Below are 26,487 nucleotides of genomic sequence, written 5' to 3'. Positions count from 1 at the left end.
AGATATACCATTTTAGGTATTCCGATTTTGATGACGCCAAAAAAAATACCCTATATAGAATAATGTAAAATAATTAAAAAAAACTAACTTTACCATAACTTTTTTTCTGAAACCCTGTATATAAATATATATAAAATACTTTTAGGATATATATATATATATATATATATATATATATATATATATATATATATATATATATATATATATATATATATATATATATATATATATATATATATATATCCTTATATATAACCTTTATAAACCTTTTTTTTTGAAACATATGAATAAAACTTTTTTTACATCTTCGACAACGACGACAATATTGGACTTCCTCGCACTAATGGGACACCCTGTATATTTACGGTGGTTTAAAGCTAGGTGTGGCACTTTTCTTCCCTCAAATATAAACTCAATATTTTGTCTATAATATATTGAATATTGTTATATTACGACCACTTATAATAAAAAATAGATAAAACAAACATAAAAAAATACAGTCCACTAAATTTATAAGAGATTATGCTATTATAAAATTCTTTCAATTAAAAAATATGAATAATTTGCGGAGACTTTAGATGTACAAAATATTTACTCTAAAATTGTTTCAAAAACCAATCTATATAAATTATCTCGTAAATTATTATTGAATGAAAATTTTATGGCAAATCCCTGACCAAAAATATTTTCATGCGCATATTTGAGACAACCTATATATCTAAAAAACTATTTTTAAAATCTGCCCACATGCTAAAAAGAATAATAACATTTAATTAATTGCATAATATCTCAGCTTCTAAAATAAACAAATATAATTAAATGTTAATTGATAATTACTATCAGCTTGCCGATTTACATCCGATGGAAAACTAAAAAAACTCAAAGAACAATTTTTTGAATTATTACTACAATTAATAGCAGCACACAGTAAGGCACTCTCATTTTTGTCAATCCGTCTCTGTGCTGGGACGCAACGCTCGAACCTCGCAGATCGACGGACGAAATTCAACTGAAACGCTTTGCAATCTGCCGATATTCGACAGATTGCAAAAACTGGCAGAAAATATTTGCGAGAGTGCAACTACTCTTTTCCTTAAACTATGGTAAAACACTATCAGCGCGCAGCGGCGCAGAGCTAAACTGAATCTCAGACATTCTGGCGGTAACGTCAGCTACATCTCGGACATGTTTTGTGCCACGAAATTGCTCATAAGGCTGCGCATCTAATATTAATATTTTTTTTTCTCTGTACTTCAAAGACATAAACAACTAATATTTAAAAGAAACAAGTAGGTATAAATTTAAATTTCAATTAACAACTATTATAGACAAATGGTTTGACTAGTCTCTTCTAAAGTTGGCCTGGACAAGAAGAAGTTTACTTAAAATAAAACTTCAGTTTACTGCTTCTTAAACTATTTTATTCAATAACAACAAATAAAATAATGCAACTTTAAAAAATGTTTTAAATAATAGACGTAATTTATTAAATATATTTTTTTTGTATAAAATATAATACAAATGATACAAAAACTAGCATACCTATATGTAAAGAATACAAGTGTAATAAAATTTGTTCGTCATCAATTTAAAGGCAAGACTTTCATTGGTAGGCCAACTTTGGAAGAGACTATAATTGCTTTTGGGTCATATATTAGAGGTATTGGAGTATTGGCCGAAAGTTTAAGCTCAAAATTCAGTAACATCTGTATAATTCCTATTTTTAAAGTCATTAGTCCAAATCTTGTTCCTAAAAATAGAAAAATCATTGTCTAATTTGTTTCGTGTATTATAAATTTTATTTTACAATAATATAACCTCTTAAATTTGTCTCTTAAAATTACACTAATAGATAAAAATAGTATATTTATTACTTTTCTCGTTAGATAACTTAAAACATTCTCGGTAGAAACTTTAACGACTACCAGAAGACCAAGAATGTCTCCTGTTAACTAGTCCGATCGCGACCAAATTAGGTGGGTAGGCTATGTGAGCGGCGGTGCACATGGTCCCACCCTGCAAAGTTGGATACCACGCACGGTGGGGTATTAGCATGAAAAAGGTGATCGAAATTCGAAAAAGCAAATGTCTTTAAGATTTTCCAAAAAAAGATAAATGATAAGTTAAATCATCTCTACCATGAATGGCGTTGCTATGGGTGTGTTTAGTTGCATTCATTTGTTTTAACGAGATGTCAAAGTTGTTACTTCTCACAGATAGGAGGTAAATGGCTAAATTTTAGGTTTAAAATTATAAATTGTTGTTGTTCTTGTGCTCTTTTTACGTTTATATTATTGTTTTGATTGAAAATGGCTCAGCAAGCTGCAGGTATGTATTCTACAAAAACGTATTATTTATTTTGATATTCTCTATACCAACTTTTTTTTTGCAACTAAAAGTTAGGCGATCAGAAAATTTGATTAAACTTGTGACATTTTTATTATACTTAGAGATTTAGTTGCGCATTTCGAAGAATTCAGCATATTGTCTATATACGTTTTACTTACTAAACATTGGGATTTCATACAGTAAAATAAAATACTGCGACTTTTTGCGACTTTGCTGATAAAATGAGAAAAACATTCTTGGTTTCCTCTAATTTGCCAATCAGTGATATACTAATGCGAGGTGTAAACCGCGATGGCATTGTTGTGTACAAAGCGATCGCATTAGTGTCATTAGCAGTATAGCACAGTTTGGCATTAGTAGCGACTTTAGTGGTATGGGCATTGCTCGCGGACCAGTCGTAGCATTAGTAGTATTAGTTGCGATATTACTACTGGCATTAGTGGCATTGACCGTGGAAACACTGGAACAGTGATTTTTTTTTCTTTTGGAATCGACGAATTATCCTTTATTTTGTTCATATTATTTCCTCTTTAATTGAAAATAGCAATAATTTATATAAGGTCTACATAAAAAAAATTCGATCAACTATCTGTGTCAAATACCCCACTGTGCGACGTTTCGTTTACATATTCATCATGGCGGGACTAAGGATTTGATGTTGAAAAAAATGTAGGTCGATTTCGGCATAATTGGGGACGGGCTACAGCATGACGCTCGACGTTTCGAATTGATGCCTCTAGATGGACGAAATTATCAGGATTTTCCTTAATTATACCCAAGTAGCATTTTTGGACACATTTTAGGTAATGTTTCTAATAATTTTCGAAACCTATATATTTTATATGGCTTTATTACATGTGTTTCCAAAGTGGTGGCACTAGCCGTTTCCTAAAATGTTTCGATGCTGAATCAAAACTTAGAGGAAATGTTTTGAAACATGTTCTGCAATTTGTGTCCAAGATTTTCCCGTTTTCAGCAGCCCCTGTTTCTTAATGTGAAGAAACTAAAATAGTCTATATCTGTGTGTGGATTTCAAAATGTAAACAACCATAAACAATGTCGACCTCCGCCATAATTTTTTGTCTTAAAATCTTTGTTTTTAGGTTTTTTCGCACAAAAAATGTGTGGCAAAAGCAAATTTATCGTTTAATTTAATAATGTACAGTTGGTTCCAAAAAAATGAATACGACTCTTTACACATTCTTTTCGAATATTTGAGCAGTGTATATTTATGTGTCAAGTATTTTGACATGTTAAGGTTATTGTGACATTGTATAAAACAACTTTGCTTTTGACAAAGTGGCAAATATATTTTTCAGAACGTCAGCATGACATGAGTAGAGAAATGGGGGACAGGTATCATAGAATATACTGCCCGAAATAATAAAAATATGTTTTAAATCGTACTCAATTTTATTGGAACCAGCTGTACTTTCAAATTTGTATGCCCCTTCTATATATCATTATTTGTCGTTACAAAATATTTTTTTTTTTGAAAATTTTTGAAAACCTCGTTTCCAAAATGTTTCGATTTAGCGCTGTCTGTGTAGAAATTTCGAACTAGTCACCTGTCAATAACGCCAATCAAAACTTAAGGTCAAAATAATTAAAACATTTTTATTTACTTATTACAAAAAAATTTGAAACCGCCCCTCATACGCCGCGGAACCTCCAAGGAGAAATGTATTTTATATCGACATGAAATTTTGGCAGCGTATGTAGGTTAACTGAAAGCATTTTATAAAAATATATAGAATTATACAGGGTGTTCCCCCAAAAAAATTACACATCACAGTTGTGTTTTTTCTAATGGAACACCTTATATATTAATTGATTTTCGGATTCTCGGAAAAAAATAAAGGTGAGTTTTATTAAAGAAGCATATACCTAAAATCTAACGATTTTGACATATTTCACATTTTGTGAAAATGAAGAGTAAATTTTAAATTTCGATAACGGCTACCTAAATTTTAGTTGATCTTGTATAGCCTGATATTTAATTACAGTAACTATTGTATGTTAAACCAAATTGAAATTTGACCCGAAAAGTTATAAAGGGTGAGACAAAATTAATATGGAACATTAGTCACTTTTACCAGCAAGTTACTCCTTTATTTTAAATGGAACACCCAGTATATTTTTCCGGTGTTCAATGGAGAATTTATATAGCTTCAAAATATTATTTAAGGTTGCCTAACCCTGAGACAAAGATTTTTCCAGATATTTTAATTTTTATGACTTTGCGTCAGTAAATCTTTATTATTTGAAAAAATCAAGGTGGCTGTGTGATATACCTTTTGTTAATTTAACAAAAATTAAAGATTGTAGAGTAAAATACTCAAGGGTAATAAAAAGATACACGTTTAAAACATATTTTAATAATTATTACAGAATTAAAACTAGATATAAACCTATAATTATGCGACAAAAATTAGCTAAATGAAATAAAATGCTCAAATTGCTTCCTTTCTTGCTAACTGCATAAAATGATTGTCTTTTCAAAAGGATCTTTTCATTTTAAAAGGCATATGTGGAGTTCTATCTCGAAAAGCAGCTACAATAATTTCTCTCATGTTGTCGACACTAGTTGGTCGAGTTTTGTAAACGCTGTCCTTTAACATATCCCCATAAATAAAACAGACTATGAATTCTCAATTGAATATCGGAATAATATACTGGGTGTTCCATTTAAAATAAGAGAGTAACATGCTTTTAAAGGTTACCAATGTTCAATATTAATTTTGTCTCACCCTGTATAACTTTTTCGATCAAGTTTTAATTTGATTTAAAGTACAATAGTTAATTTAACTACATATTAGTCTATACCGGGTAAATTCCAATTTAGGTAGCTTTTATTGTAATTTAAAAATCGTTCTTTATTTCTAGAAAATGTTAAACATGTCAAAAACCTTACATTTTATTCATATACTTCTCTTATAAAACTCACCTTTATTTATCTCCCAGAATCCGAAAATGAATTAATATTTAGGGTGTTAAATTACAAAAACACAACTTTGATATGTAACTTTTTTGGGGGACATCCTGTAGAATTCTCTATATTTTGAAAAAGTGCTCTGAATTAACCTACATATGCTCACAAAATTTCATTTCAATACAAACTGTCGTTCTCCTTGGAGCCTCCGCGGCGTATGAGAGGCGCCACCCTGTATATTGCTTTTTCAACATTTCATATTACACACTTTTCAAACATGTCCTTCAAATCCTTCAATTTAATAGCAGTCAGTAAGAAGTTTCACTTCAAATATGCGCTCATAGTGTACACATAATTTTTTCCTTCAAGTTACACCTAGATGCAAAAAAGTAATTTTTTATCACATTTTACACTCACCGATGCAGTTTCTAGGCCCCTCTCCAAATGGAAGATAATACAGTCCATCGTTATTAATCTCACATTTGTGTTCGAATCTCTCCGGGATAAATTTCTCCGGATTAGGAAAATAAATTTCGTCATAATGGAGACCGAACAGCGGAACATACACTACCGTCCCTTGCTCCACTACTAAATCGGTATTAGGGATTTTGTAAGCGGAATTACACATTCGGTCCAAGAATGGCAAAACAGGATATTTTCGTAGAGTTTCTAGAAAATAAATAATATAAAGATTTAGATATAGTGCTTTTATTATAACTGTGAATTATTTTAATTTGTAAATTACTCTTTTACTTGTGCCCGGTGGCGTAGAGGTACAGGCTCTCGTCTACCAATCGCAAGGTAGTGGGTTCGAATCCCACACCCGGTATTGCATCAGCCGACTATATTTATTTAAAATAAAAATAGTTTGGGTACCTAGGTCGACTCAGCCTTAAATGAGTACTTGGGATTCACAATCCTGAGGTAATAATAGGCGGTTGAAGCGTAGTGCTAGCCACATTACCTTCCTTGTATACCGAACGGCTCTAGTATGGCAAGCTGTATCTTGCAACTTCCAAGGCGTTAAACGCTATATACGGGAGCTATTATTACTATTATAAATTACTCTCTGTTGCCGGCTATTTTAAAAATTAATTCCATTATAATCTATTTTAGACAAAAAGTTTTCAGATAAAAATTGTAGATAATTACAATCTTAATGAGTTTGTGTTCTCCGATATTTTCTAAAGCCTGTCATTTTTGACATATGACACAAATATATGTTTTTTTTAATGGAAACCATAGTTGGCCATGACTTCATAAAAAGCGCCATTTTTTTAAGCTTTTTAGCGATATAAGCTAAAATATGTTTTTTTTTACAAAATTACTGAGTTATAGCCAATTCTTATCTATCTTGACTAATTTCACTTAGTTGGCATGGTGTTCTTATTTTGTTATGATTTATAACTTATAAAAAGACAAAATATATTATTAAACGGATCTTTGCAATTTACATTACACAAACTACAACTTACAAAAATAATATCACTACATACCCTTTCAGTTATTTTAGAAAATGTTCAAAAAATCCGCCATTGTTTTGAGTACATAAATGCGTCTTTTTAAAACTGAATTTCTAGCTATTCTCACAGAGCGACCGGTCGGCTTAATTAAACTTCTCCTGTATCGCCTCTTCGAGGGCCTCTTCATAAGTTCTTTTGTAAACCTTGTTGTTAACCATACCGTATAAAAAATCTAAGATGGATAGGTCAGGTGATCGAGGAGGCCCATGCAATTGGTTCAACTCTTTCTATCCCTGAGTCTACATAATTATGATATAAACAATTTTTAACATTTCTTTCATTGGGGGCTGGGGGGAGGGGAGGGTGGTGTGTCATAATGAAAGTCATGTTGGAACCACTCTATTAATGGGCGAGTATCTAAATTTAACTTTTCTAACATTTCTTGAAAACTGTTCTCTAAAAAACGTAAGTAAAGGTCACCGATCAACGTATCCTCGAAACTGTATGGCCAAGAAAAGTTGAAGCAATAATAGTACACGCTTTTCTTCATTTGAAAAATTCATATTTTCAATTTTTGTTAATTTTAATTTACAAAGTTTGGATGTGACAGTTTCACATTTCTGAGAGCAACGACGATTGAACTTGTTTCCTTGCTAACTAAGTGAAATTAGTCAAGAAAGATAAGAATTGGCTATAACTCAGTAATTTTCTGAAAAAAAAATATTAGTTTATGTCGCTGAAAAGCATAAAAATGGCGATTTTTATAAAGTCATGGCTAACTATAGTTTCCATTTAAAAAACATATGTTTGTATCATATGTCAAAAATGACAGGCTTTAGAAAAAATCGAAGAACAAAAACTCATTAGGGATGTGATTATCTACAACTTTTATCTGAAAACTTTTTGTCCAAAATATATTATAATGGAGTTAGGGACAATTTTTAAAATAGCCAAAATTTGTTTTTCTAAATATCTAGTAAGCCATGAACTTTTTCAAAAATCTGTAAGGCGCATATTTATGACCCCACAAAACTTCAATTCTTTCCCTATTTAACCGACTCTCTATCTCCAGTAGATTCCGAGATACCCATAGAGAACATCGTAGGAAACTCACCCTGTATAGAAAGAAAATAATTTTTGTAACTTTTTGTCGAAATTTTTATATGTAAATTTTTCATTTCTAATTTATTATAAACGTACAACCCATTGCCGTACGTCGATGTTCCCAATATATTATAATGTATTTTCGATTTGTTAATTTTATATTTTTTTTTAGATATATCGAATCGTTTAGAATCACTGCATATACCTTGTTTTTGAAATAATCTACATCTTTTTATGTACTTGTTGCACGCCATTGGAAAAAAGCTTTTATTTACTAGTATTAATATTTTAATATGCTTTCATGTTTTACCGTCTTAAAAATAAATTTATAGACATTATTTGCTATATAAACCATGAATTTGAGTACCGTAATAAATTTAGAGATTTAACCCACCTCTGCCTGTCGCTGGTTTAATCAAATTATGCACTTATCACCGTTTTATAGGTAATTTTATAAGCAATAACTTTGATAACTAGCAATTTATTAATAAAGTTGACAGTATCGAAGATATTCAACAAAAACTATAAAATTGTACCTTTAAAAGTGGGTTTGGGGTGGTTGCCACGGACGGAGGGATGGGGACTTTTAGTATGTTAAACTAGACTAGGTGATGTGTCCCTATTTGAGTAACGCGATTTTGGAGCGGTATTTTTTTATAACGTCGTGTCGTTCTCCACTACTATTTAGGAACATATTACTGTAGAATGACATTCATAATAACGACGAAATTATATATTACTTATAATTTGCTATTAAATTATTAATAATCGCTCTTAGAGTTGGCGTGAACCGCAGTAATTGTATAGCGACGTGTTTCGCTCCAGCTGTCGCGTTCCTAGGGTTGCGATTTCGTTGATCGCGAACAGAAGTAACTGTTACCTACGTAGTAACGCGCGATCTCGAACGCGACATGTTCCGCTCCACTCGTCGCGTTCCTAGAGTCGCGGTTTTGTCTGTCGCGAAACATATGTAACTTGTAGCGACTTAGACTGCGACGTGTTTCTCTCCAGCCGTCGCGCGACTGCTGGAGCGCTCCTAGAGTCGAGTTTTCGTCAGTCGCGCTTTGGTCGGTCACTATTGGCGTTGATGCTCCCGTTAGAGTTGTTATGTTACTTTTGAGATCGCGATTTTTGGTAGGTCTAGATCAATGACTAAAGAATATAAGGACATGTAACCCCCATCTACGGGCTGCAGCAGAATTTGTGACCTTAGACGCCATTCTTTTGAAGGCAAACAATGAGTCATCATTTGGTCATCAGCGACAATTTTAGCGATTTTTAATAGTTTGTGTGTAGTGAACTTTGTATACATTTTACTACAATGTTGATTAGTTGTTCAGCTTTCAAGTGTAAAAGTCACAGCGATAAGAAAGAGTCAGGAGTCACGTTTCATAGGTAAATAAACAGTCCGCTCCACCTTTTTAGCGTTTTTACTTAATGAATTCAATAATTATTTCTCTGATATTATATGTACTTGATGTGTGCTATACGTCGAGACTAGTTTTGTACCTTTTGTTAACATTTTAATACGTTTTTTTCGTAATTAATTAGTTTGATACCACCATATACACCACAGGCGTAGTTAAAACATTTACCAAAAAATCTGAATATCTCTTCAAACAGCTAGGTTAAGAAAAATATGTGCCACGGCACTGTTTGGTGATATCGTCACAATTTGCTCTCGGGTGTTGTTTGTCCTTGGATTCTTTAGTCATTGGTCTAGATACTAGGCATTTTTGATTAATAATACAGACATGTTAGATATATTAGATAGTTACAAATAAATATTTTTACAAAAAAAAAAGAAAAAACAAAGAAGAAATATGACCGAAGGAAATCTGTAAAACTACTTTTGTGATTGTAAGGCCTTTCGAAAGTAAGACTGATTTTATTTTGATTATCTGACATGAACATTTTACTTCTAAACTTTAATAAGAAATATACGCAGATAAAAAAATTAGCATATGGCGCAGGTATTTTGAATAATGATGCAAATTATGTTAAGTACTTTTTATTGTTTAAGTTTAAGCTAAAGTAGTTCTAAACCAAAAAAAGGTAGAAAAATATACTTATTTTATAATTGTATGTATTTTAATTTAAATTTTAACGGTTATAACGCGTATCAGAAGAATATAAATCTAATTATTGGAAAAAATATAAAATTTATAAAAACCTATTCTTCACTCTGAAGAAAAGCTGGCGAATAAAAACTATTGAATATACCAATAAAGTATATTACTTATTTAATAATTTTATTTCCAAAATTGAAAGCTAACATAACTAAATTGTTCTAGCCATCTGCATGCTGTTTATTGTTTACAAATTTATTTATGAATTGATATTGCCACAGAGATAACGGCAGGGATGGGAGTAGGTAGGTACTAATGCAGCTACCAGAAATACCGCATAAGCGAGAACAGCGGCACTTTGGAAGCCGGAACCTCGGTTACAAAATCGCGGTATTTTGTCGCGGTATTTCTCTGGAACAGTCGCTATTGTAACGCGACTCATGTGGAATCAGTGTTCCTATCACTAATCTAGGCCACACAAATTCAGCTTTAGGGGATTTTGTTCCACGAGCACAATATAAAAGAAAATAAGTGTCTCGGACTATTAAGAATAAAGTTTTTTAATTTGTAGAATATCATATCGTTAAATTGTCAAGTCAATATAATTATTACAGATATAAAGATGTCTAATATTGATAAGATACAATAATAGTAACGGAGTATTGTAGCTAAACGATTAGATTTTTACAAATTGTAAGTTTTGGGTTCGTTGAAGGACTATTAGAGCTATAATTTAAAAATATTTTTATAAGATACAGAGTGTTCCAAATAAATTAAAAAAAAAAACCAAGTTGTTTTTTTTAAACACCCTGTATTATATTACATTTTTAGTTTCTACGATTAAAATAAGGCTAAATTTGTTTAAAGTTTATCACACTTAAACCTTACCTTTTTGAAATATTTTCAATTTTGTAAAATTGCAGTAAAAATGTTAAGGCTATATAATTTCTAGCTTTAAACGGCAATAACTTGTTTAAAGATGTTAAAAAATGTTGCTGTTTTAAATAGAACACCCTGTATATTTTAGGGGAATCAGATGCACAATTTAATTGTCTATCAAATTTTATTATACCATTTTTTACCTATCCCTTCAAGTTTTCGTAGAAAATACATTTTCTTATAATTTAGACCTTATTTATCAATATCCCCAATTAATAAATTATTCTAAATAAATGTGGATTTAAATCAATATAATAATAATTTATGAAAATGAACGTCTCTGTTGTTAGCATAGTTGCTTAGTTATAGTTAGCATAGTTGCTTAGTTGTTAGCATAGTTGTTAGCATGGTTGTTAAGCATTAGTCAAAAAATGAAATAAAATTTTTAGTGTTACTTTTTACCACACCAAATACCAAAAAACTGAGTTTTCTATGTGTATTAGATACACATAGAAAATCATCATCAATTTTTTATTTGGATCAATTATTATTAATCAACGCAAACAGTCAATTAATGTAGTTTGAATACTAAAATCATAATATTAATTGGTCCTCTTTGGCAAATATTTTAACAGTGTCTTTTATTTTTTTCATGAAATAAACGAACTATATCGACAATATTAGTATCTGTACTCGTTAAAAAATTGTTACATAGGTATTTAAAAATATGATCTAAAATCTCAATATTCCATGGGTATATTGAGATAAATGAGGTCTAAATGATAAGAATATGGATTTTCTACGAAAACTTGAAGATATAGGTAAAACATGATATAATACAATTTGATAGACAATTAAATTGTGCATCTGATTCCCATAAAACATACAGGGTGTTCCATTTAAATTAAACAAGTTATTGCCGTTCAAAGCTAGTAATTATTTAAAATATTTTTTTAGACACTCTGTAAATTTACTAAATAGAAATACTTCAGTACAATATTTGGTTTCAAAAATTTAAATACGCCTAGAGAAATGAGAAATGAAGCATTAAACTTATTAATTAAATTACCAATTACTGTATTTTGACAAAAATCTAAATATTTCAAAAACGGCAAATTGAAATGCGGTAAACCTTAATCAAATTTACCTTTATTTTAATCGTAGAAACTAAAAATGTAATAATATACAGGGATTCACTTAAAAAAATATAATTTTGATATTTTTTATTTATTTGGGACACTCTGTATCTTGTAAAAATATTTTTAAATTGTAGCTCTAATAATCCTTCAGCGAACCCAAAACTTACAATTTGCAAAAATCTAGCTACAATACTCTCTTAGCTACAATACTCCGTGTCGTATGTGGTGAACAACCCTGTATAACAAAATTGATGAATATGTGCTTCCATAAAAAGTAAATAAATCAACTGACTTGGTTTTACATGAGATCTCACAACTTCTTTTAGTGGAAGAATTGCGTTGCCAGACTTTTTTTACATTCTATATTTTTGATGGTATAAAGCGTATTCTATTATTAAATAAAAGTCAAGTTTATACAGTTTCTGTACAGAGTGTCCCACTAAGAATAGCTCTTGGCTGTATCTCGGAAAGTATTAGCCGTAGGGGCTCCGGAAAAAAAAATATTTATAACTAAAGAGGCTATGAGAAATTGCTGAAAATTATTTTCAAGTTTGTAGAACGATCGCTAGGGGGCGCAACTGCAACAAAAAATTTAAAAAATGGAGTTTTTACACAATTTTGCCTACATAAGGTGTACTATAAGTAATAGCTTCATAATCTTCAGTAAATTTTGAATATTTTTTGTTAGAGCCATTTTCCCCTATCTGCTAAAATAAAGTGGTGGGGGAAGGTTAGATCTGTTTTTATTTAAATATGAATAACTCTGGACTGGATGATCGGAATCCAACAAGCGAGGGCTCGTTTAAAAGAGCGTTGCTTACTCTATATTGTGCTATATAAACAATAATAATAAGCTTTTGAACGTAGACGCTAGGGGGCGTTGTCTTACAATTTCACAAACATTGCGCGTTTTTTCAAAACAATTAAATGCAATAGTATATGTAATTTTAGCTGATAGTAAAGAGCAGTAAAAGCTTAAAAAGTCAGCAAAAACCGCATCTTGATATCTTCTTTCAAACCGAAGATATTAGCAAAATTATAATAAATACCAAAAAATAAGCCCTTAATTACCTTATTTTTACAACACGGTATCAGTAGCCCTCTTGATTATGCCCATTCTAACAAAAAAATAAGATAGAAACAGTTAGTTTATTTTAAAATCGACGAAATACCAGAATACCATAAAACCAGATCTAATAATTAAGACATTAGTAACAGTGAACAAGTAAATGATGATTCAGTGAAGTCATAGTAGGCTTTGGAAAAAACTTGCTTTTCGCGTAATAGTATAAACGTCAAATTTTTATTATATACATTTTGATAGTCTTATTAGCGTTTTTTATCTTCTGATTGCTTTTTCAAAATACCAACAACTTTAACTATTTCAAATAATAAAGGCATTTTGAAAAAGCAATTAAAAGATAAAAAACGCTGATAAGACTATCAAAATGTTGATCTAATAACAATTTGATGTTTATACTAATACGTCAAAAGCAACTTTTTGCCAAAGCCTACCATGACTTCACTGAATCATCGTTTCTTGTTCACTGTTATTAATATCTTAATTATTAGATTTCGTCGATTTTAAAATAAACTAACTGTTTCTATCTTATTTTTTTGTTAGAATGGGCATAATCAAGAGGGCCACTGATACCGTGTTGTCAAAATAAGGTAATTAAGGGCTTATTTTTTGGTATTTATTATAATTTTGCTAATATCTTCGGTTTGAAAGAAGATATCAAGATGCGGTTTTCGCTGACATTTTAAGCTTTTACTACTCTTTACTATCAGCTAAAATTACATATACTATTGCATTTAATTGTTTTGAAAAAACGCTCAATGTTTGTTAAATTGTAAATTAACGCCCCCTAGCGTCTAGGTTCAAAAGCTTATTATTATTGTTTATACGGTTCAATATAGAGTAAGAAACGCTCTTTTAAACGAGCCCTCGATTGTTGGATTTCGATCATCCAGTCCAGAGTTATTAATATTTAAATAAAAACAGACCTAAACTTCCCCCACCACTTTATTTTGGTAAATAGGGGAAAATGGCTCTAACAAAAAATATTCAAAATTTACTGAAGATTATATAGCTATTACTTATAGTACACCTTATCTAGGCAAAATTGTGTAAAAACTCCATTTTCATATTTTTTGTTGCAGTTGCGCCCCCTAGCGGTCGTTCTACAAACTTGAAAATAATTTCCAGCAATTTCTAATAGCCCCTTTAGTTATAAATATTTTTTTCCGTAAACCTTACGGCTAATACTTTCCGAGATACAGCCGAGAGCTATTCTTAGTGGGACACCCGGTATAAATTTCTCAATTTCCTACTTACCACAAACAACCATATCAAGGTATTTCATTTCGTTCATGTTCTCGTAAACTAATCCTCTATTCTTCTCGACGTTCGATGCGATCTCGTCGCGCAGTTTTGTCTGGATCTCCGGAGCTATACAAAGTTCGTACAGAACAAAGGCCATTGTCGTCGCTACAGTTTCAAAGCCGGCGGCAAAAAAGTTAACCGCTGCACCCAGCAGACTTTCTGCTCCTAGAGGACATGTATTTGCTTTAAGTATCTAGTTTTATACAGTAGAGAAGAGAAGAATATAATGTGATAAGATTTTATAAACTAACAATACATTCATTTTTGAATGATTTTTTGTTTTGTCATAATAAACTTTAAAATAAGCTTTATAATAAACTAAAATAAGAACAATGCGATATTTTATATTTTGCATATATAATTTTTTACATAAACCGCTCATATTGAAAGTTTTGTTAGAGTTTAATCTGATTCATGGTACACCGTGACGGGCCCGGGCCGTGCGACGGTGAAGGCACGGCCAAATATTGTCAAATGTTATTTATACGTATGCATTCATGCTAAGCCGAGCACGGGCCGAGCTTCGCCAGAGCGCGTCCGTGCCCCGTCCGTGCCCGGCTCGGGTACGGTCCGGTGTACCATGAATCAGCCTTAACCCGTTCTAATAACATATATTCCGCACCCATATAACCTTAATATCGCATTAAAGAAGAGACACCGCAGTGACTCAGCCGATCGAACGTTCGAGAACAATCGAGTTCCACTGGAATGGCGGCGTATATACGAGAACATTCTAAATCTTCTCTATGCACCGAATGATCTATGAACTGGATTATTCTAGGCCAATGAGGTTATAAGGGGGGAAGGCGACATAAGCTATCGAGAAATGTACCCAGTTACGCTATATTGGTACTGGCAATTCTGACAGTTCAGTTTTTGAGGTTAAGTGCGTTTCTGCGAGTGTTTTTTTAATTTTCCAAGACTTTTTTTATTTGAATATTTGGACTTTCCGAACATGTCTTCGTGTGCTGTAAGTAGTTGTTGCAGTCGACAACGTGTAGAGAGGAAGAAATCTACTGAAATTGCATTTCACAGGTAAGTGTAAACATAATACATACATCACAACCAAACCTGATTAAATTATTTTCGTATTTTCCATTTAACTAGTTATGCGTTTATTAATTAAATATTAAGTGTTTCTATATTGACAAAGTGTTTAGTTATTTAATACTTTGTTAGAGGCAATTAAGTAATTAAAACATGCCTCGACTTCTATTCTTGTAAAAAAAAATCTTAACAATATCTGTTATTTTTACTACATATACTTTTTTTGACAGGAAAGAGTATTTTGCTAGGCCAAATTTAAAAGTTTTGTTTTAACTACGGTTTATTTTTCTATTTTTACACTAAGATTTTGTACTTAAACATTTATTTACATTCCTTTTTAGCATCTGCTAGCATATACTATGTACAAACTTTATATAGTATAGCTTTAATTTTTAGATAAATATTATAACATCAACAAAGTAAATTTATTTTTTGCAGATAAAGTCTTAACGACTTATATTTATTGATAAACATTTATTATTTTAATAAAATTTTATATCAGAACATTTTAAATTTAGTAAATAAATATTATATTAAATCTGATTTTTAGGTTTCAAAAATCCCATCCGTCGAGAAGCTTGGGTGAAGTTTGTGAACAGGAGAAACTGGCAAGCTACATCAGGTAGTGTTCTATGCTCGAAACATTTTTCTTATAGCTGTTTTGACAGAACATCTCAATAAAATATCTCAAATAAATAATCATTTCCTAAGATTTCTAAATTTTAATGATTATCAAAATGTTAATTATGGTAAATCAGTAAACATGTTTAATTATTTTCCGCTTTTTTTCTAATTTTTTTTAAAAATGTTAAGGTTATTATTGTTAGATACATCAATAAAAACAAGGCAATTAGTTTAAGACATACTAGCAACAAAACAGTGTTATTTAGTGAGCAATAAAATTTAATTTATTTAATGTGTATTATTTTTTTGTGTTTCCTCCTTAACTATACATAGTATATAGTCATTAAAATTAATCTTGTAATTTATATTTTTGAAAAAATTGTAGGTTTTGTAGTTATTTTGATTAATTAATTTTTTATTTAAAAAAGTTGAGGTCGTTATATTGTGTAAAATAAAATTTTTCAAAGAAGTTTCTGTAATCCAGCCCTGCTAATGCCGCCATATTGGTGCTGGCTTAAGCCACGCCTAGTGTTACCATTTTTCGCAAGCACTTTAAATGCTCATAGCATCTCCCTGTATATAACCTCATTGTTCTAGGCTCTCTGTCTGTGGCTATACCAATAACCCAAGGCCATCAGTACGAGGAGGACAGAAAACAAACAGATTCGGTTGACGCGTACAATTGCCGCGCTAAATTCAAAATAAATTTCTTTTAGATAAATAGTTGTAAATAGTTCTTTAAGTAGTTTTATCGTTATTGTTTTGTTACTTAATGTAAAATAAATTGTGTTTAAATAAATTAGACTTTCTATCCATACGGAACCGACGAAAACGTGACAATATTTTTAAGGTTAAGAATATTTGGAGATTTTCTGTTTTTTCTTTAGAAAAAAAATTTCATTTTTTGGCGCTTTTTTTTACCGGAAATGACTACTAAATTGCTTCTCTAAAACCTGGTTGGTACGGTCAAATTTTACTAAAACCAAATCAACTGGATGCTGCCATATACAGTATTGTCTTTACAAGAGAAAAAAAATATATTATTGATATTTCAACGAGATACCGTTTTAAAGAAAAAGTCCTAAAAATGGAAAAGCGTTACTATGGCATTTCGATTTCATTTTTTGATACATGGTTTTTAATAATTTTGATTAACGTCATATTTTTTGCTGATGTTAAACTACTATCACATTTTCCGGTAACTATTATCACCCTTTCCGTAGCACCGAACTAAATAAATTTAGTGCTTCTTTAACATTTTAAAACAACAAAAATATGACGTTAATTAAAATTTTATTAATAACAATCTATCAAAGAATGAAATCGGAACGCCATTACCATAGAAATGTCTTTTGGTTTTTAGGACTTCTTTTTTACCATATTTTAAAAAATGTGTTATTTTTTTAAGTTTCATCCCCATTGACAGACATACAAAGCACTTTTGTACAGAGGTAAATTGTATCCAATGAACTTATTGTAGTTCTATGTCCACGAAACATTGGGTCACTCTGTATATGAAAGCTATCATAAAATAAATAAATGTAAAGATAATATGAACAGAGATAACGGTCCAATTCCTTATAGTTCTCTGTTCCTATTATCCTAGTCTCTGTAATTAATTGTTACCGTCGATTGGTTTCGACTCGCTTGCCTATTTTTGTCACGCTTGGTCAGTTCCAACTGAGTGCCTATAACTAACATTCAATTTGTAGATAATACACTCACCGGCACGGAAAACGGACATCTTAAACTGATTATTTTGATTATTTTTTAAGCAATTTGTAGCTAAAATATTTGACATTTTAGTATCTCTTTCTAAATTAAAAATGAAAGTTTCCATCTGTCAGTTATACGAGGGAAAACAAAATGATGATATTTTGGTGAAAGTTTGAAACACCCTGTGAAATATATTATTAATGAAAGGATTTTAAAAATGTTATCATCTAGGTACGTCTTTTCTCGATAGTTTTGTTATTGGTTCATCGCAATAGCTTTATTTTTATTGGAGATATTCGCTTTTGAATCAGTAAGTAAGACAGTAACGATTTGCAGCAATTTTAGCATTGATTTTGGATCCTCATCACTACATTTACAAAATAGTGTTTATTATTTTTTTTTGTTTTTCGTTTCATCCTTCATTTAGTGCAAGTGAAAACTGAAATAAAACACAATTATAAAATCCTTCAGGCTAAAAACCTTTTAAAACATTTTCCATATTCCTATATATATTTAGTGTTATTTAAATTTGAAACTCACTTACTGATTTTAAATTACTTTTTAATAATGTTTGTTGAAATAATAGTATAATGCAATGACGTATGTTACAAATATTAAATCGATACCATCAAATTTTAATTTTCAATTTACCCGTTTTGCAATTGAATTGGGCTTTATCAATTATTATTATCCAAATGGAATGTTTTCGAAATTAATTTAAAATAAATAGAGATGCCAGTTTGTTTGTGGATTATATATTCTCTTTTGTTTATTCTATTTTATTGTGTTTTTTGTGAATAATAAAAAATATCAGTATTGACCTAATTAATTATAATTTATTAAATAAAAAAATATTGATTATGAAATACCAACAAGCATAATTCCGATAATTATAATTTGATTTCAGTCAATGACAACAGCTTCCGCAAAAAAGTCTACCTACATCAGATTTCTAATACACTCACAGGCAAAAAAAACCGACCACTAAAAACTAGTCCCAATTTCAAAGTTGGATTTCTCGCGAACCACTCATTAGACTTTGATGATTTTTTTTAAATTGTAAATTAATTCCTTCTTAACGGATGCTATATCAGAAATTTTTATTCCGAATTTATTTTGAGCATATACAGGGCACAACAATAAGACAAAGTTTTTTGCCCGAACTTTGTAACACTCTGTAGGGTGCAGCAGCTGCAGTAGCTATTGCTAAATCAAATTTTTGTGAGCATTTTGTTATTTTAATCATGCCATTATCTCTGTTTGTATTGGAGACACGCTGCTTTAAAACAAACGCCTCGAAAAAAGCTTTAAAAACAAATCAAGCAAACATCAGAACGTAGGTAAGTTTAATCTGAAAACTAACTAAAACATGAAAATTAAAAAAGGTAAAGAAATTTTAAGGGACTGATATCTAGTGTAGCCTCCTCGCTGCAAAATCGTTTTTTTTTAGTCGACTTGATCAATCAGGTTTGTTACAAATTTTTGTGGAATGACATCAAATTCTTCCTGAAGTGCAATTCGCAGATCTTGAAGGCTGTCGGGTAAAACAGGTCGACAACGAATGCGCCTTTGATGTTGGTCCCACAGATGTTCAATGGGGTTGAAGTCAGGACTGCGAGCTGGCCAAACCATTCGTTCAATATAATATTTGAGGGGTAGTTTCATCTCGTTGGAATTTCACTTTCGAAAAATCCGTTTGCCAAAAATAAGCTTTTTACGTCAAGCAGAATCGTGGTTAATCAATTACCCAACTTTTTGGAACACCCTGTATGATTTTTTAAAAAATTTCAAAATATGTAAAAAAACCAAATAAATTATGCTTGTCCAAGCGTTTTCCCGAAAGACTAGCCGTTTTTTAAATAACAAATATTGTAATATTTGAGGGGCGTTTTCACCCTCTTGGAATTTGAGATTCGAGAAACCTCTCATTATCGAACCTCTACACCCCACAGTCAATCTGTTTGCGAAAAATCAGCTTTAAACGTCAAGCAGTTTAAGCAGAATCGTGATTACTCAATGGTCATATTTTATGAAACACCCTGTATAAATTTATAAAAAAGCTTAAAATATGTAAAACAACAAAATAAAATATACATGTTTAAGAGTTTTTCCGAAAAAATCACCGTTTTTTAAATAAAAAATATTTTAATATTTGAGGGATAGTTTCACCCCCTTAGAATTCGAGTTTTGAAAAATCCCTTCTTATCGAACCTCTACACCCTAAAGTCAATTTTTTTCCAAAAATCAGCTTTTTACGTCAAGCGCTTTAAGCAGGATCGTCATTAATCAATGACCAGATTTTTCGAAACACCCTGTATACATTTTTAAAAAATCTTAAAATATGCCAAAAAACAAAATAAAATATACGTGTTTAAGTGTTTTTTTCGGAAACTTGACCGTTTTTAAAATAAAAAAATATTGTAATATTTGAGGGGTGTGGTTTCACCCTCTTGGAACTGGAATTTCGAAAAATCCCTTCTTATCGAACGTCTATACCCTAGAATCAACCTGTATGCCAAAATTGAGCTTCATACGTTGAGTGGTTTGAGCAGGATCGTGATTAATCAGTATTTCAGTCACTTAAGGATTTTATATATTAGTATAGATAATGCTATTAAAATAAACTTAAAAAGCATTAAAAAGTACATAATTGTGATGAAGAAATGACCTTTGAAGAAAATTAAATCACTGTAGTGCAAATATTAGCAAAAATGGTATTAGTATCTCAGATTAAGTAATATCAAATATTTTATCGAAATTATCAAAAGCCAGTGATTAAATACTAAAAGCTAATGCAATCTCAATGGGGCTTACCAAAATCCTTATCATCTTTGTGATAATCCTCAATTCGAAGTAATATGTCAATCAAATCGTTATCTTTTGACTTTCGTGATTTTTTCCTAACGTCGAATATCGTAGTGAAAATATTTCTTAATGTTTCACTGACAGTAGGCCTCACAAGGAATATATTGAAAGATTTTACAAGACTTGGTAAAAATCTTGCTGCAAAAAACCTGAGACGATTTTCTAAGCTAAAAATATAAACTTGAATAATTTTGTATTAAATAATTTGGATTGAAACTAACCGTGAATCAAAAAGACATCTTCCAATTTCTCTACAAAAAGAAAAATTACTTTATTTCTAATAATATGTTTCTCATTTCAGTACTTATGGACGAAAATTAAATGATAATACCTGTTGTATTTGTTAAGGTTAAAATGGGTACTTGGCTAGTTTTAAAACAATCCAGCAATTTTGAAAACTAAATAAATTCCTCTATTATTATTGTATAAAAAGCATAATATCGTTGATTGAAGAAATAAGAAGATGCGCACCTTATGGGCGATTTCGTGGCACATAACCTGTCTGAGATGTAGCTGGCGATACCATCGCTGTAAGTCAACCTGTCTGAGATTTAGTTTAACTATGCGCCGCTGCGCGCTGATTTCGTTTAAATTTGTTGTTTACAGCGCAGCGGATAAAGAATCGTAGTTCTTCTCTCAGTCGACAGGTGGGTGGTTGCCGGAGACAGTGTTGCCAGAACTACGGATTAATCCGTAAATTTACGGATTTACGGATACATTAATAATACGGATTTTCTATCATTAAAAAAAATAATATAATATTATATGATTGGCTTGGAAATAAAGATCGCCGCATTTCATGTGTAAAATATTATGGTAAATGTCAATAGTCGTCACTTCCAAACCAACTAAACGACTTTTTTCGATCACATGAAATATTCAGTACCTATAAATATTTTTATTTTTGTTGTTTATTTTATTTTTAACATGAATACATTTTCAATACATAAAAGTGGATTTTTTTATCCAAAGGTATTTTCGTCAAATGTATTACAGATATTACACGTTTTAATATGGCAACACTGTCGCTTTGAGTTCCACATCGTCTTTGATATACATTCGCTAGCCGAATTAGAGAAAATAAGTGTTTTATGCGTTGGCCGCAGAACGATTAGAGGCTCCACCGTACAGCACTTGAGACGTAAGAGGAAATCAAATCAGTCTTGTCATGAATTTTCCCATTAGGTTATGTATCTTTTTAATTCTTTCAATCAACGTTAATATATTTATTTTAGAGTAAATTTATATACCTATTATATAACTGTACTTGTATTGTGGGAGATTTAGGTCTTTCTTTTCTACAGGTTGCTTGTCCATTGCATTTATGTGGCTTTTTTTCGACTTATGATAATTACCTTTAAGAAACTATTTAAACGTATTTACTTTTGTTACTAAGTGATGATTAATATGGTCTCGCATATTGAATTATTGTTGTTTTATTTATTTTCGCATTTTCCTAGACATTTTAAGGTGCGTCCAGATCTGACGAGACGAGAGTAAGTCGAGAGCGACACGAGAGCGAGGTAAGAGCGAGACGAGAGCGAAGCAAGAGCGAGACATCTTCTATCCATTTTTTAAGGCAAACCAACAGCCACTAGACAAGCGAGTTGGATCATAGTAAAAGGAACTTGTAATTGAATATAACAAACGACGGTCAAATAATAACGAATAGTGTAATAAATGTTTGTATCTATCATGGTATTTGGTTCGTAGTATTTTATTCATCGTCGGTTTTTCCCCTTTTGTTGTTTTCCCCTTTAACCCTTCATTTGTTTCGAAATACGACGTCTTTTATAAAATACGTTTTTTAACGTTTTGTAGAACAAAATGTTAAATAGAAAAGTTATAGGGAAGGTAAAGAAGCATATTTTTAAATTACTGTAGAGAATACAGGTTGGATATAACATATGTTTTTAATGGGAATACCCTAATTTGTTTTCAATAATTAATTAATTTCAATAATTCGGTAACTTTTTTTGCATATATGATACTATCTAAAATTAATAGATTTTGTAATAATTCACTTTATTTAAAGAAATGTTAGATTTCGGTACGACAAAAATTATCAGTGACGCAAAATTTGTAAATTCTATCAGAAAAAATGATAATACATACGGTCTACTATTTAAAAAATTTGAGAAACCAACAGGGGACGGATAGTAACGAGGCTCTGTGGGTTGTTCGTTCACACTTAGCAAATTTGGAATGTCTCGCGCTCGTCTTGCTCTCGTCTCGTCATGTCTGGACGCTCCTTAAGGAAGGTGGAGTTATCTTGAGGTTCTAGGTCCATAATTATTCAATTTGCAATATCATGTTAGTCATTACTGTAATAGCATGTCTTCTACTAATATTCCTAAAATTTGTAACAAATGCAAAAAACTGGGTTAGCTAAATACATTTGATGAGAAATAAAAACAAAATATAGTGGGCTTGCTTTTGACTATACAAACCAAATAAATTTATCGATTAGAGTAACACTGTTTCTCTATAGTTCTTTAGATTTTATAATTCTGGAATAAAATATCAATTTCAAACCCCACTGGGTGCATTCAGTACAATGTAATAGCAACAAACATTTCTCCTTTTTCCTACAAATTTATTTAAACTAGCAACGATCATACTAACCTAAATTCTGCTTTATCGTTTTCGAATGTTCTCGCATCGACTGAAAATGCACATTTGGCGATAACGTTCGTGGAATATTTCGTGCATATCTCCTTTATTTCGATCGATTCCTGGCAGCTGACTAATAGCCGAACGTTGCGGACCATGTGTTCAGCTTGGGCCAATATTGGCGTAAACATGAGTCTCAGTTTGCCGGATGAAAACAACGGGGTCACTTTTGATCGAACCTTTTTCCATGCTGGGTTTTGCTTGGTAAAAAGCATATTGGACATTATTTTGTCATGTGTGCTAACAGTGGCCGTTCTGTTGTCGAAATATGAGAAGTCTTTTATGAGAATATCCTTTATTATCTGTAAAGAAGTATTACAAATAAATACACAAAATTCTTCAGCTATGTTCAAATAAAATTGTTTTGGCGGACGACCATTAGGTGGGCACACACGAGAGTTATTTTTAAACGATCTGTTCCGTTGCTCGATCTGTAATTTCAAACCCACCGATTTGGTCTGTGAGGGGATAGATATTTCTTTCATTGCCCACTAACGTAAATATCAAATCTCTCATTTTCTGAACGGAATTGCTCTGTGAAGGGACAAGTCGGTTAGTTAGTTGCAAGTTCTCTCAAATTTTGAAGGGATTGAACTGCGGGTTAGATATTTTATACTGGTAATTTTGGCAGATTTTCGGCAAAAGCAATGGGGAAGTAAAAAAGGTGGCAAAATTGTGTGTGCACTAAATGCGCATATTTGAAGTGGCACTTCTTCTTACTTCCGTCTGTTTGTCGGACTGACTGTCTGTCCGTCTCTCCGTCTGAGATTTTTTTTTAGTTTAAATTATTCGGTCACGTGACTAGTTTGGTTCCAATCAACCCACAATTAAGAAAAATCCTGATGTTTTTGTTCATTTAGAGGCATCGGGTTGAAACGTCGAGGGCGTAATCCTGTAGCCCGTCCCAAATTATGCCAAAATCGCATATTTTTCCCACATTTTTCTTCAATATCAAATCGTTAGTCCCACCCTATAAAGATGTAAACGAAACGTCGTATCCAACTTTGCAGGGTGGGACCGTCGCTCACATAGCCTACCCACCAAATTTGGTCGCGATCGGATGACATTAACTTTTGAACTTTCTTATGTCAAAACTAACTGTCACAGTGACACGTATCGTACACGGCGAGGTACACGGTCAAATTGGTGTTGACCCATCCATTCTATTGACATACCAAATTTCATTTAAATCGGACAATTTTTTGATTCATTTATGATGGGATGCACAAAACGTTGACAAAATATCATGAAAAAATGAGGCTCGAAGACATTCCGAGTTTTAGCCCCCTAGCTCACATAGGGCCTGAGTTACGACGCGCTCCAAAGACTCATTAAACCAGACGATTTTTCGCCATTGATGATGGAGTTTCATAGTGCACAAAATGTCGACAAAATACAATGAAATTCTTGAACAGCCCCATCTGCATTCCAAGTTTTAGCCCCCTAGTTCACATAGGACACAAGTTACGACGCTCCGTCGTAACCTCCGATCGTTACCACCTTTCCTCTCGCGTCTTGTCTCTCGTGTCTCGTGTGTCACGGCCTTGAATTCTTACTCCTATCATGCGTAAAGAAGTTTCATTTCAATAAGTCGATCTAAGTGGACAAAAATGGGGCCCAAGAAAAACAAAAATATGGGCACAAATCATTACTTCGTGGACATGGGAAAAATGAGAAATTTTAAAAATGATCTGAGAATGAGTCACTAACGTGCTGCTAAATAGTAGGGATTGACTGGCGAGAGGACAAATCTGCTAAAAATACCTCTTGTCTGTGCCCAGATATTTAAGTAATTTATTTAAATAAAACTATTGTAGAATATTACTATGACACTTAGAGTACAAAGACAATTCTTTATATACTTGATAGATTTTTAGATTTAGATTAGATAGCCATTTTTTTGTAGTCATCTATTCTTTTATTAAAACTTTGGGAAATTATTCAAATTGTTATATCTTATATTCCATATGTGTTTCAAGATATTAGATTTAATTGCAAATATATTTTTTTTTGTGTAATTTGATCTGCAACATTTTAATTTCATATTTTATTCAAAAATCTTATATCTATCTGTATATTAATTTAAAAAATGGTTCGGTCTTGTTTGCCTTGATAATAATATTAAGCCTTAATTATTGCTTTGATAATATAAAGAAAAATATTAATTTAGCACTAGAAATCAAGATTCCAATCTTTAGATACCACTTATCAGTTCAAAAACAAACTTGATTTCATTCTGATTAGATAAAGATCAATATTTAAAGAGAGCACAACAAAAAATTGTTCAACTCGTTAAAAATTCATGAAGTGCGTTTTGTCGAGTTTCTTATTAAAAAATGAGATTTAGTAAAAAGAAAAGAAATGTACTAACCTTTGGTGATTTAATAACTAAAATAGGTTTCGTGAATGCGAATAATCCAAAATAATTAGTGCCGAAGCGTTTGTAGTGGTCCATCAGCCAGTGACCAGGACTTCTCTTTAAAGAGAGAAGGGAGTACAAGTTGCCCAAGATCATATTTGGGGCCACAAAAGCTACATTTCGATCTTGCCAATACTGGAACTTCTTCTTCAAATACATATATGTTAAAATATATGCTAAACATAGTAATATAAATGTGCAAACTGTAAACATTCTGAAATAAATATTTTAGGTTTCGTTTCTGATCGTGCTGGACTTAGAACATCTGTATATTTAGAATAAATCTTTAATTTTTGATTTTAGAAAATAGAATTATAGATTATGAAAGTAATTCATCATTTTTATCAGTTCTGGTTAAATTTAATTTTGTTTCACGTTATAATCCTTTTCTAGTGTATGAATTATTATAAGTATATTTCTATAGATTATTTTTCAGTATTTTTTTATTTTATAAAAGATATAAAAATAGATATGGCCCACTACGCTTTCAATAAACTCATTTTTGTAATAGAAGACTAATTTGTTGAATTGTTTCAATAGCATTTTTAAATGTGATGAATTGAGTCAATAATATTTATCTACGCTCAAAAATACGAGCAAATTATTCATTGGGAGTAAAATAGTAAAGGTTTGCTTGTATTTGACAGTTGCTATGATGACAGCTCCGTATGTTTTGCCTACCGTGGGTAATCAGCTATTTACCGCAGGGGTAGATTATGCGTTTTTGTTTATAACCACACTCTATTATAACACCCTGTATAACTTTTTGGGCCAAGTTTTAGTTTTATTTAAAGTACAATGCTTATTTTACCTATACCG

At 31.3% G+C, this 26,487-nt stretch overlaps 2 protein-coding genes across 3 annotated transcripts in view; one reads left to right on the top strand and one right to left on the bottom strand.

The window, feature by feature from the left end:
• The window catches only part of LOC115881311, a 74,896-nt gene that overhangs the window by 44,488 nt on the left and 3,921 nt on the right, over positions 1–26,487 (top strand). Inside the window, exon 1 of one of the 2 annotated variants that reach the window (XM_030898740.1) lies at positions 25,773–25,853. The exons of the other annotated variant lie outside the window; for it this stretch is intronic. The gene's annotated coding sequence lies outside the window, so the exon portion shown is untranslated. Of the gene's footprint in view, positions 1–25,772; positions 25,854–26,487 lie in introns of those variants that run through there. 2 annotated transcript variants of the gene reach the window in all.
• Positions 1,430–26,487, bottom strand: LOC115881309 (cytochrome P450 6k1-like). The gene is made up of 7 exons (XM_030898737.1): positions 25,621–26,487; positions 23,202–23,551; positions 20,798–20,827; positions 20,526–20,743; positions 14,277–14,489; positions 5,702–5,953; positions 1,430–1,753 (listed from the first exon to the last, which is right to left on the bottom strand). The coding sequence occupies exons 1-7, from the start codon at positions 25,879–25,881 to the stop codon at positions 1,587–1,589; spliced, it is 1,491 nt and encodes a 496-aa protein (XP_030754597.1). The 5' UTR covers positions 25,882–26,487; the 3' UTR covers positions 1,430–1,586.

This window comes from Sitophilus oryzae, unplaced genomic scaffold (genome assembly GCF_002938485.1).
Source record: "Sitophilus oryzae breed Bouriz unplaced genomic scaffold, Soryzae_2.0 scaffold_1716_pilon_pilon, whole genome shotgun sequence".
NCBI classification, from domain to species: domain Eukaryota; kingdom Metazoa; phylum Arthropoda; class Insecta; order Coleoptera; family Curculionidae; genus Sitophilus; species Sitophilus oryzae.
The sequence above is the reverse complement of the archived record's forward strand: the minus strand, read 5'-3'. Positions and strand labels throughout refer to the sequence as shown.

Coding starts and splice junctions, on each gene's coding strand:
- LOC115881309 (XM_030898737.1), bottom strand. CDS start 25,881: ATGTTTACAGTTTGCACATTTATATTACTATGTTTAGCATATATTTTA. Junction 20,744..20,797: donor AGATGTCTTTTTGATTCACG/GTTAGTTTCAAT, acceptor TTATATTTTTAG/CTTAGAAAATCGTCTCAGGT. Junction 1,754..5,701: donor GGGGCCTAGAAACTGCATCG/GTGAGTGTAAAA, acceptor TTCTATTTTTAG/GAACAAGATTTGGACTAATG.